Source organism: Canis lupus, chromosome 25 (assembly GCF_011100685.1).
Source record: "Canis lupus familiaris isolate Mischka breed German Shepherd chromosome 25, alternate assembly UU_Cfam_GSD_1.0, whole genome shotgun sequence".
NCBI classification, from domain to species: domain Eukaryota; kingdom Metazoa; phylum Chordata; class Mammalia; order Carnivora; family Canidae; genus Canis; species Canis lupus.
Genome location: NC_049246.1, coordinates 33,942,249 through 33,953,239, shown reverse-complemented (window position 1 = coordinate 33,953,239; position 10,991 = coordinate 33,942,249). Strand labels below are relative to the sequence as shown.

The 10,991-nt window shown below is 50.9% G+C and overlaps 1 protein-coding gene across 1 annotated transcript; it reads right to left on the bottom strand.

Annotated features, from left to right (window-relative positions):
• Nucleotides 1-4,698: 4,698 nt before the first annotated feature.
• NKX2-6 (NK2 homeobox 6) lies at nucleotides 4,699-8,737 on the bottom strand. Its single transcript, XM_038573073.1, has 2 exons — nucleotides 8,291-8,737; nucleotides 4,699-5,324 (listed from the first exon to the last, which is right to left on the bottom strand). Exons 1-2 carry the CDS (start codon nucleotides 8,586-8,588, stop codon nucleotides 4,699-4,701), a joined length of 924 nt encoding a protein of 307 aa, XP_038429001.1. The 5' UTR covers nucleotides 8,589-8,737.
• Nucleotides 8,738-10,991: the final 2,254 nt, after the last annotated feature.

The window sequence follows — 10,991 nt, the reverse complement described above, 5'->3', positions numbered from 1 at the left end:
AAAAAAAAAAAATTAAGATTTTATTTATTTATTCATTCAAGAGAGACACACAGAGAAAGGCAGAGACATAGGGAGCCCTATTCCGGACTGGATTCCAGGACCCCAGGATCAAGACCTGAGCCAAAGGCAGATGCTCAACCACTGAGCCACGCAGGCACCCGAAAGTCAAGTAAAATTAAACCACAGTGTTGAGGAATGAGTCCCCTGGGTAAATCCACAAAGAGAAGCCTCTGAATTATCATCACAAAAGTAGGAATAGCAAGTACCTCCTTTGGGGAAGGAGGAGGCGAGAGGGGTTTGCATTCTGGAAGTGGCTGCAGAGTAGGTCCGCTGGGGAACTGCCACTCCCTGTTTCTTGCCTGAGAGGTTACATCTGTGTTCCCTTTAAAATTATTCTTTAAACTGTACATATGCATTTTATGTAGTCTTCTGGATATGGTCTATCTTACAATTAAAAAAATCTAAATGTATCTGAAACCAACAGGAAACCACCCAAAATTAGAATAGTAGCCTCAGAGATCCACTACCTCAATTTTATAAATAAGGAGACAGAAGCCCAGAGAAGTTACAGGCTTGCTCTAGGTCACAGAATGTGTTACCCGTTGGGACCAGAATGAGGTCCAACATTTAACTCAGCGCTCCTCTACTGCCTTCCATCTCTCTGAAGAGTCCTCTCTGGGGGAAGGTGGAAGGCACAGCTTTTAAAACCGAGAATTTCCTTGTTTTGTGAAAAGCAAACAAAACAAAAACAAAACAAAACAAAACAAAACAAAAAACGTGAGTTAGTAGGCTGATAGAATAAAGAACTGGTATAAACTCCGAGGATTGTAAACACTTTTGAGATGGAATTTTAAAAGATTTAAATATGTCCCTCCAAAGTCACATCACTGTAATGATAAAATTACAAAAACCAAATACCAGAAATCTCTGGCAACTCTGAAATGCAGAGTTGCACTCAGGCTCTGTCCGATTTGCAGATGGTATCGGGATGAAGGGCTTGCAGGGGCTGGGGGAGGGGGGAGCAAGGACAGGGAGCCAGGAAGTCTGCAATTTTATTGACTTCTCCACCTGGCCTAGGTGAGACCCCTAGCCCTGGGACAGTCAGGAAAGGAACCTCTGCTATCTCTCTGAGAGCTTTTTTGTTTTGTTTAGAGGTCAATTACTTCCCATTTGGGAAACTTGTGAACATTAAGAGGTGACTGGAGTGACGGGCCAGAACGTTGCAGATAAGAGCTGATTGCTTGCAGAGCGCCTCCCCGGTGAAGGCCCCACCTTGGATAAGCTGGGGACGGTGAGACGCACACACAAAGGGGCAGCTTTCAGTGCAAAGGAGAGATTACAGGACGGAAGATGGGCAGCTGGAGGGGCTGGGGGCGGGGGGTGTTGATGATCTGAGAGAAGGATCATTTTTTTAAGTGATCTTGATGGCCAGAAAGTGGGGAGATGGGAGAAGAGAGTTTCTCTTCCCTCCACTTTTCTTTTGGAAAGCCATCGCTCAAACTTTCAGGCTCTAGAGAGAAAGCCACCTGGACTGCAAACGGACAAGGTTTCATTAGTTTAGGAGTTGGTTTTGGTTTTATTATTTTTTTGTCGTTTAGACCGGCAAATGTGGATGCTACAAAAATCTCACAAATGTCACACATCAACGGAACCTCTGGAGAGTCACACTCCCTCCCGCCACCCATGTCCCTTCAGCCAACTGAACGCTGGTTACAAATTCCCAGAAGCTAGCCTTGAATTGTATCCCACACTACTGTAAAATGTGAGCATGGCTTTGTCATGTGCCCACTTAACTTTTCTCCATTCCTAAGTCTTCGACCTTTCCTGGAACCTCTCCCAGTAAACAGTGTCATTCCCACACTAATCACCAGGCTTAATCACCTCCTGCAAGCACCCCCAACTCCTCCCCCACCCCTTCCCTTTCTTTCTAGAGAGGGCGCATTGTCTGTTCTACTTGACACGCCGCATATACCACCTTGTATTTTTAGATGCCTTTCTGTGTTGGTTTCTGGTATCCAATCAGATAATAAATTTCCTTTTTTTTTTTTTTTTTAAGATTTTATTCATTCATGAGAGACACAAAGAGAGGCAGAGACGCCAGAGGCCAGAGGGAGAAACAGGCTCCCTGTGGGGAGCCCGATGTGAGACTCGATTCCAGGACTTCAGGCCCTGAGCCAAAGGCAGATGTTCCACCGCTGAACCACCCAGGCACCCCAGATAATAAATTTCTGAAGGGCAGCAGCCAAAGCTTATTTCCTTTTGTATCCCTTCCAGACATGTTCAGTAATGACTGACTTACTGATGGATTGAACCAAGCCCCCTTCCCCTTCACTCACAGCCTTAACCAAGCCATGGTTCTTCCTCCTGTGCTTTTCTACGTGGTGCAAAGTGTGGAGGGAGCTTGGGAAGCAAGGTTATTCAGAATATCACATGTCTACTAACTGCCCTTTGGGTTACTTTTCTATGTTAGAAGAGGCAAAGGGGTGAAGAAACTTTTTTTTTTTTTTAAAGATTACATGCATTTATTCATGAGAGTACACACAGAGACTTAGGCAGAGGGAGAAGCAGGCTCCCCGCAGGGCGCCCAGTTGGGGACTCCTGATCCCAGGACTTGGGATCATGCCCGATATTCAACCACTGAGCCAACCAGGCACTCACATTTCCTCATTTTCTACTCGGTGCCAAGGACTTTGCTAGATCCATGTGATGATGACCTACATTTCTAGGGCAAGAACCTTACCCAAAAAATAACAACAAAGGATTTTTAAAAATTAACATGTGATACTTTAGAATCTGATCTTGGAAAAATTTAATACAACACACTTAACAACTAAAGACTGGTTACTCAGTAGAGTATGAAGGATGGTTACTCAGTAGAAGCATGAACTTAATGTCAACTGTCATGAACATAAGGCCAGTGTCCATGGGTATTTCCCTATTTTAAGGAATATTCCCCAAAGTACTGTACGGCCATTTCCTCGTGATGGAGATTTTAGCCTTTTTTTTTTTTTTTTTTTTAGCTTAACTTAATTGACCAAGGAATATTTATTGATAGTTCCAAATTTACAGTATACATACTGCCCTTTTTAACCACAGGAGCTCAGCACTAACTATAACTGCATGACACTGTGGGGTATTTCTTTTTTCTTTCTTTTTTTTTTTTTTGTGGGGTATTTCTAAATGTATTTTTACTAGCAGCAAAAGTAGAGAAGTCAAAGAGAAAAGGATGAAAATAAAAAGGAGACAAAATGTAAGGAAATGGTAGTAAGAAAAAAGAACAGTAGTCTTGTTTTTAGCTGAAACACAAACTTGAAGAGATGTAAGCTATCAATAGTCAGGTACAGTTTACAAGGACCAAGAAGTCTTGTTTCCCACGTTAAAGAAAACAACCAGGACACATTCAGAAATGAGAACATGCAGGTTGAGTACATTTGCACTAAATATTCAAATTTAAGTAGAATTTAACTTTTGGCAAGTTAGTGCTGGAGGGGTGAAGAACCAGAGTTTTCATAGCCTAAAAATGTTATCCAAGAAAAAAAAAAGAGCATGATTCCCCTACTAGTGCCTGCCAAAGTAAGTTTATTTAATCCCTTGTTCCCATTAATAAAATGAGCTTGTTTTCAGACTTTAATTTGCATAATTTCAAACACATTTGGGGTGGAGAGTCATGATTTCCCTAAAGTTCAGGCTTTCTACCCTTGGTGTTTGGATGTATGCCCATATTGGGGGGTCTCCTTTCCTGCTGCACAATTTACAAAAGGGTTATGTTCTGAAAGAAGCATTACAGAGGGAGAGGGGGTGTGAGAGGAGACATCAGGTAACCAGCTTATCTGGAGGGCTTCATCCACTTTGTCTCCCTAGGAAAGCCTGTAGGTCCCGAGGAGTCAGAACTTCTGGGCTTCATTTTTTTAATTTTAATTCGCAGTTGTTGAGGAGGTGAGAGGTGGGTAGATTCTAATGGCCTACACACATGCACACACACACAGAGAAATATACGAAGTGTATGTACTCAAGGTGCTGAGGTGTATACACGGGGTAAAACGCAGTGACCCTGAAGGGGAGAACCAGAATGTACTGGGTACCTTGCAGGAGAGCAACCTGGTCCCCAGAGGACAAGGCCGAGGAGAGGCCTGGGGTTGGGGGAGGCGGGTTTGGGGGCAGTTTGAACTCCCAGGTGGGCTTGGCTCACACAGTGGTTCCTCTCCCTGACCCCCTGGATGCTCCCCCTTCCTCCGCTCTTCACTCGGGTTCCCACACCTCCTGCGGCTAACTTTTCACATTCTTCCCCAACGGAGGATTGAGGTGCTCTAGAGCACCCTCCCACCCCATTCACGCACACCCCCTCCCCTGGCCCAGGTCCCCGGGCTGCTGCACAGAACTTGAAGAGCCCATCAGCAAACCCTGACTTTGAGCCCCGACAAGTCATCTGCCTCAGGACTGCTCCGACCCCCCAAACTGCCAGCACCCCCTAGGCTTTCCTCCCTCCGGGTGCTGCTTCGTGGGCGGCCGGCGAAGGCCCGGTGCTCTTCACGTCCCCGGCGAGAAGAATGTCCCCAGGGCCTTCAGCGCGATGACCTGCGGGGGGCAGTTCGCAGTCCCGGGGATCGCTCAGGGAGAAGTGCCCTCGGGTCGCCCGTTCCTTCCAGCGCCGGAGCCGGTGGGCGGAGAGGCTGGGCCGGAGCGCGGAGCCGGGGCGCCTCACCAGGCCCTGACACCCTGCAGCGCGGCGGCCACAGGGCCCTGCGAGGTGCCGCCGGGGCCACCCCCACCCAACCCCGCGCCGGCCAGGGCTGCGGGCGGCGCGGGACGCGGGGGTGCACTGGCGTAGCCCCCGCCGTAGCCTGCGCCGAAAGGAGCGCCCGCGTAGCCGCCGTAACAGGAGTAGGGAGCCGCGGGGGCGCCGTAGGGCCCGGGAAAAGCTGGCGCGCCGGGGCCCAGGCAGGGCTTGCCATCCCGCACCAGCACCGGCACCGCCACCCGGCGCGGCGCTAGGGGGTGGCCCGCCAGCTCCAGGGACTTGTCCTGGCGCTGTCTCTTGCACTTGTAGCGCCGGTTCTGGAACCAGATCTTGACCTGCGTGGGCGTGAGCTGCAGCGCGCCGGCCAGGTGCTCGCGCTCGGGCGCCGACAGGTACCGCTGCTGCTTGAAGCGCCGCTCCAGCGCCAGCACCTGCGCCTGCGAGAAGAGCACGCGCGGCCTCCGCCGCTGCCGCTCCTTGGGCTGCTCGGTGCCGTCCCCGCGCGCGCCGGTGCCAACGTCGCCAACGCCGCGCTCTGGCCCCCGGGTCCCGCCGCGGAGGGGAGGGGCTGCGCGGAGGCCCGGCTCTAAAAGCACAGGAAGGAGCAGCGTCAGCGCCCAGCCTCGGGGTTACCTGTGCAAGTTCTACCTCGTTTTTAAGGGACGCCCCTCTCCCCCGGTAGCCTTCACTTCGCGCCTCCTTCTGTCCCCTTTGTTGACCCCTCATCCCCGTCCCAGGGCGATCTGAAGGCTCCTTTACCGCCAGCCTCTGTCGCGATGGTACCTGCAGGCCCACATGTACATTGCGACCCTCTGGGGTCTCCGGTGTGCAGCCCTTTCTCAAAAAGAGGTTGGCCAAGAGTTTAAGACAACTTCATTTTCTTAGAATACCTGTGTATGGGTGGGGTGGGGGTGGGGGCAATTCGATTCTAAAGTGTGGTCGAGTTTGGGGGAGCTTTTGCCGCAAGGACCAAGTGTGAATGTGGGGGACTGTTAGATGGAGGTTGACTTTGGACTGCCCTTGTCGGGAAGGAGGGGGCGGAGAAAGAGGGAGAGATAGTGATAGAGAGGGGGAGAGAGCGTGAAAACTTGGTGACGTGCTTGTCCGCGGATTCCTGTCTGGGTTCCTGTCTGCCTGGTTATCTATCCATGGTGGTCCTCCGAGCATCACGGGGTGTTCCGATCCAAGCGCAGGGGCGGGTGTCCGGGTATCCCCCACCTTCACCCCACCTTTGTGCACACCCTTGTCTTTTTGGCCATTAAGTGCTCCACCGGCATCAAGGACCCGGCTCCTCTTTCTTGGATGTGTTGCTCTGTAATTCCAATTAGCAAAATAAAGGCAAACGAAATATTTTTCTGACTCCTGATTTTTGGCTCAGAAACCTAGAGTCTCTTGGAGGTATATACAAAGTTTAGGTCCATATAAGGCTTTTTAAAAATTATTTTATTTATTTATTTTCATATTTGGCTTTTTAGAAAGCAGCCTCCTTCCTTTTGGGGTCTCTTCGGCAAGCAGGTAGCGTTGGTTTTGCTCTGGCTTTCTCTCCCCACCCCCACCCCCGTACCTAGCCAATCACCCCGAGATGGCCGTGCTTGAAGCCCCCCGAAACACAGCTTTTCCTTCTCTTCTTCCCCCCTCTCTTATGTCTTGGCTAAGTTCTGTTTTAATCCAAGGGTGTGTAGAGAGGAAATGCCGAGTTTTCATGGGAAAGCATGCCAGGAGAAACCAGGAACGTGGAATGGCTGCAAGCTGGTGGCAAGGTGGAGCAGAACAGCCTAATTAAAGAAGGTGTAGGTTGAGACCCGACTTCAAGTCCTCAGTCGCGTTGACACAGTCTCCAGGAGGCAGATAATGGAACTGTTTGGTATTTGGAAGTTTGAGGAAATACAAACTTCCTTCAAAGAAACCTGTGCTCAAAGAAACTGAGGAAATCTGTCAAAGAGGGAAAATATGGGCTGGGGCTTTATTCTTCGCAAATTGAAAAGTAACCAGTGACCTTCAGCAAATCTTTGGAATAAGCAGGACCCCGTTTGAGGCTCGCTGACCAGGCAGGCTATACCCGGGTGCATGCCAGCACCCAGAGCTCTCCTGGTCACCTGCTGGAGCCCCTCTCTCGGTGCATCCTTGAGATCAAGGTGATTTGACTGGGGACAGATGAGGGGCGCAGTGTCCACCAGTGATGTTTGATGGTTGCAGCGGCCTCGCGCTTCATTCCTGGAGCTGGGCACTGGCCCCTTCTTGGTGTCCACGGCAGGCAGCTCTTGAGAGATGCCACTCAGGGTTCGCCAGGGAGGAGGGATCCACTGCTCCTGCTTTTGGCTGCTAGCTGTGGGCCAAGGACTGTGACCCTTTCTCAGCAAAGCCAGAGCGAATGCCAAGTTGGCTGAGCAGCTCTGAGGGAATTAGTGTTTAGAGGCCGCTGCAGAAAACCCACAGGCTTCTCTGTGAATACAGCAAAAGTTTAATGTTCTCCCTGCTTCTGGAGTACATGAATAACCAGTCGAGGAATAACTGGGAACTAACTAGCCCCTTTACTTATTCGTTAATGCCTTGAACCGATGGGCCTGGCACAGCCTGGTGGAGGAGGCCCGGCCTGCCAGGCCTCAAGGGGGGTCACAGACTGCACATCGCTCATCTGGAAGCTGCAGACAGAGGCGCAGAAGTTTGTGGAGAGGAAGAGTCGCTTTTTCATCCCTTCGAATGTCTGAAACTGTCCTGGGTTGCAGGAGACAATGCAACGCAGCTCACCGCTCGCTCCTTCCCTTCCTGCCGCTGGACGCAGGTGCCCGGCCTCGCTGGCGGTGCACGAGGCTGTGCTTTCGGAGACCAGGGCTCAGACTCCCCGGAGCCGTCCCCTCGGAGCAGCGAAACCGGAACTGCCCTTACCCTGCCCAGACGCGGTGGATTTGTCGCCAGCGCCCTCAGGGGCCGTCCAGGCCTAGGGACTCAGACATTACCTGATCTGGTCGCCACCTCTCATTGTCCAGAGGAGGAACCCGGGCGGAGGAATGGACGTGGGTGGCCAGGCCAGGCAGCAAGTGCAAAGAAAGGGCTGCGATTGATCCCAGAGTCGGCAGAGTTTCCACTCGCAGGGCGCTCGGCTGCTTTGATGGCTACACTTCTGGCAGACGATTTAGAGTAGGGAGACTCGGACATGGCAGGGAAGACTGGTGGTGATGGAGCACAGCTAAGATACTGTAGAGGGTTTCGCTGGAAGGAAGAGAAGCTGGAGTTTCTGGGATGTGTGGCTGTGAGTGGGTCATGCGTTTATGGGACTCAGGGGACAGGCTGTGGAAGTTATGAACCTCTAAGATCCGGGACCTTATTTTGTTAGGGAAGCACACTGGCTGTCTGGAGGAGATGATAGAGGGGGCTGAGAGATCTGGCTTTTTGGAATTGTCAAATAAGAGAAAAATGAGACTAGGCCCTTGGAGCAGAAGAGACCGGGGGATGCGTGTTATTCCCGTGCCACCTGGTAACGACCCCCCCCACCACCACCACCACCAGCCATGATCTCCAAGTAGGAGCCCAGACCTGAGCGCGCCCACTTACGTGGCTCTCCCACGCGTTCCGCCTCCATCTGCGAGACCGTCTCGCAGGGAGCACCAGGAGGAGACCCCGACTGGTCCCGCCTTCTGCCGCTGTCGCCGCTGTCGCCGCCGCCGCCGCCACTGCAGGTGCCGGGAACCGCTGCCTTTCGCGGTTCTGGGAGGAGTCGCTGACACTGAAAACGTTCAGGGCTCCTCCGTGCCCCCCGGAGTTGCAAGGACTCGGAACCAATCTGCTCGCGCTCCAGCCTCAGGATGTCATCGACCGAGAAGGGGGTGGAGGTGACGGGGTTCAGCAGCATCTCGAAGGCGGAGGAGGCCGAGCTGGGGTGCCCCCCGTCCCCCTGGATCGCGGCGCCCTGAGCCTCCCGTCTCGTCGCTGCAAGCACCGCAGACCCCAGGTCTGGGGCAGAAGCCCGGTACCCAGCTCTGCTCCTTCCTCTGGGCCATCCCTGCCGGCCGGGTGACCGAGGCCGAGTGATGAGATCGCCGACCCTCATTGGTCCCGACGGAAACCACGTGCTTAACCCGCACCTTCCTCCCGGGGCGCTTTCTTCCAGCACCCTTCTAATTGCTCATCAACCCCCAGCCACCATCCGGAAAGGTTTGGTTTGTGTTGACGGTTCTCAAAAGCAAGGAAGACTGGAGAGCGTGCTGCGCGCAGCTCGTGTTTCGGTGAATACGGTACTAGCGGGAGCTTGGAGGTCACTCCCCCGCCCAAGGGGGCGCTCCTAGAGGCCTTGGGAGCTTGGGGGTGGAACCCTTGCTCTGCAACCCGAGCCTATCCATCCCGCCCGGCCTTAGCTCAACTCTTCACTTATTAAGGAGGAAAACTGAGGTGGAGACAGCAGGGCACCCATGGGATTGGAGGAGCTTGCTGGAGTCTTAGCGGGCGCGGGGAGGGGGGAGGTGAGTGGGGGTGGAGGAGGGGGGGCGCGGCGGGGACCTCAGTCCAAAGAACAGGGGCTGGGCGGCGGAGGAGCTAGTGTTGACCCGCCTATGCCTAGACTAAACGGGAAACTTCTCGCTTAGAGCAGAATCTGGGTTTGGGGAACCCAGATCGGTCAGTTCCTAGGAGGATCCTCTCGGCTCCGGCTGCGAAGAAAGGGCTGGAAGCTAGACTGGGAGAGCCTCCTGGCTTCCTTGCGGCTCGGTGAGTGGGTGGGGAGGAGGAAACGTGATGAGCCAGCCCTCATGAAGGTGCCGGACAGGGGCTCCCTTTGCCCGTCTAGTCTTCCAGGTCCTTCTCTTCCTCCCCTTTATTCTCCCTAAAGTTAATTGTTTTCATGCGTGCATCGGGCGCTGGCGAGTCCCCGCATGGGATGGGAAGTTTTGACCAACGTTAAGATCGTCAGAAAAGCTCCTCGGACTCGGCTGGCTCCGACTGAAGAGACACGGTGTGTACAGAGGCTATGAATGTGGAGGTGGAGTCAACATGTCTAGCCCTTGCTCTGGAACACATCAACTGTGGGATTTGGGCAAAGTATTTACCTCTCCAAATTTAGGCTGAATTTTTAAATGGAGATAAGAATAGGCCCATCATAGGGTGGTTGTGAGAACTGAGATAATGTGTATGAAACCATCAATGACCGTCCACTGCTATTACTCATGCTACCTTGGTTCAATTAAGAAAACATGGTGTAGGGTCGGGGCCTCAGCAACAGACTCTAAGGAGTTTAAAAATATTTTTTAATCAAAATGAGATCTCAATACAGTTCTTTTTTGAGATTTCAGATTAACTGTTTCTTAAATAAACCTTCTTAGAGAATTCAATGTTACAAGGACTGTCTGGGCCTTGTTAGTACCTGAAATCCAGATAAATTGAACTTCTCTCCCTAGGCTAGTGGATGCAAAATTTCTCACAAAATTTCAGCATAACCAACTAATTATTTCTTATACATCATATCATTTAATCTTTACATCAAAGCTATACCCCAAGTGTTTCCAGTTTCTCTTTCTTTCCATTCTCCCTCCCTCTTTCCTTCCTTCCTTCCTTCCTTGCTTCCTTCCTTCCTTCCTTTCTTCCTTCCCTCTTTCCTGTCTTTTTCAGTGATGAGTCGTCATCAGAGAGGTTAAGCAACTCTGAGGTGGCCCAGCTCTCCAACAGCTGGCACACTAGGAATCTGGTTTTGCCCAAACAGTACACCTCCACCTTTTTGTCTGAAAGTGATTTGCCTTTTCCCCACCTAGAGACCTCAAACCTTATGATAACACATACATTTCTTTCATTTTTTTCCCCCAATTATAAAAGTCATCATTCACCCCTTTGGGGGAGAAAAGGAAAATAAGAGAAAGTTGAAAAGAAAACAAGAGTTATCAGAAGATGACGTTAAGCTCACTTCCTCCTCTATAGATCTTTGCATAGGCTATATGCGTATTTGTGTATTTTAAATTTACATCGTAATCACATCTAGGACTTCATTAAAAAGTTTTTACAGATATATTTTAAAATTACAATATAATAGTGCCTGTTATGGATGATTCGTAATAGACTATAGTTTTAGATTGTATCTGTTTTTTTGGTTACTGTAAATAAATCTTCCCCGGCTTCAACTTTGTCAACATTCTGGATTATTTACTCAAGGTAAATATGTAGAACATATTGATTCAAATATTTTAATGCTTATAATACATATCCGACGATTTCCTAGAAAAATAATATCCTACATCGCATCCTCCCCTCCGTGGAGGTGTAGGAAAATGTC

Coding starts and splice junctions, on each gene's coding strand:
- NKX2-6 (XM_038573073.1), bottom strand. CDS start 8,588: ATGCTGCTGAACCCCGTCACCTCCACCCCCTTCTCGGTCGATGACATC. Junction 5,325..8,290: donor GGAACGCGTGGGAGAGCCAC/GTAAGTGGGCGC, acceptor CTGTGCTTTTAG/AGCCGGGCCTCCGCGCAGCC.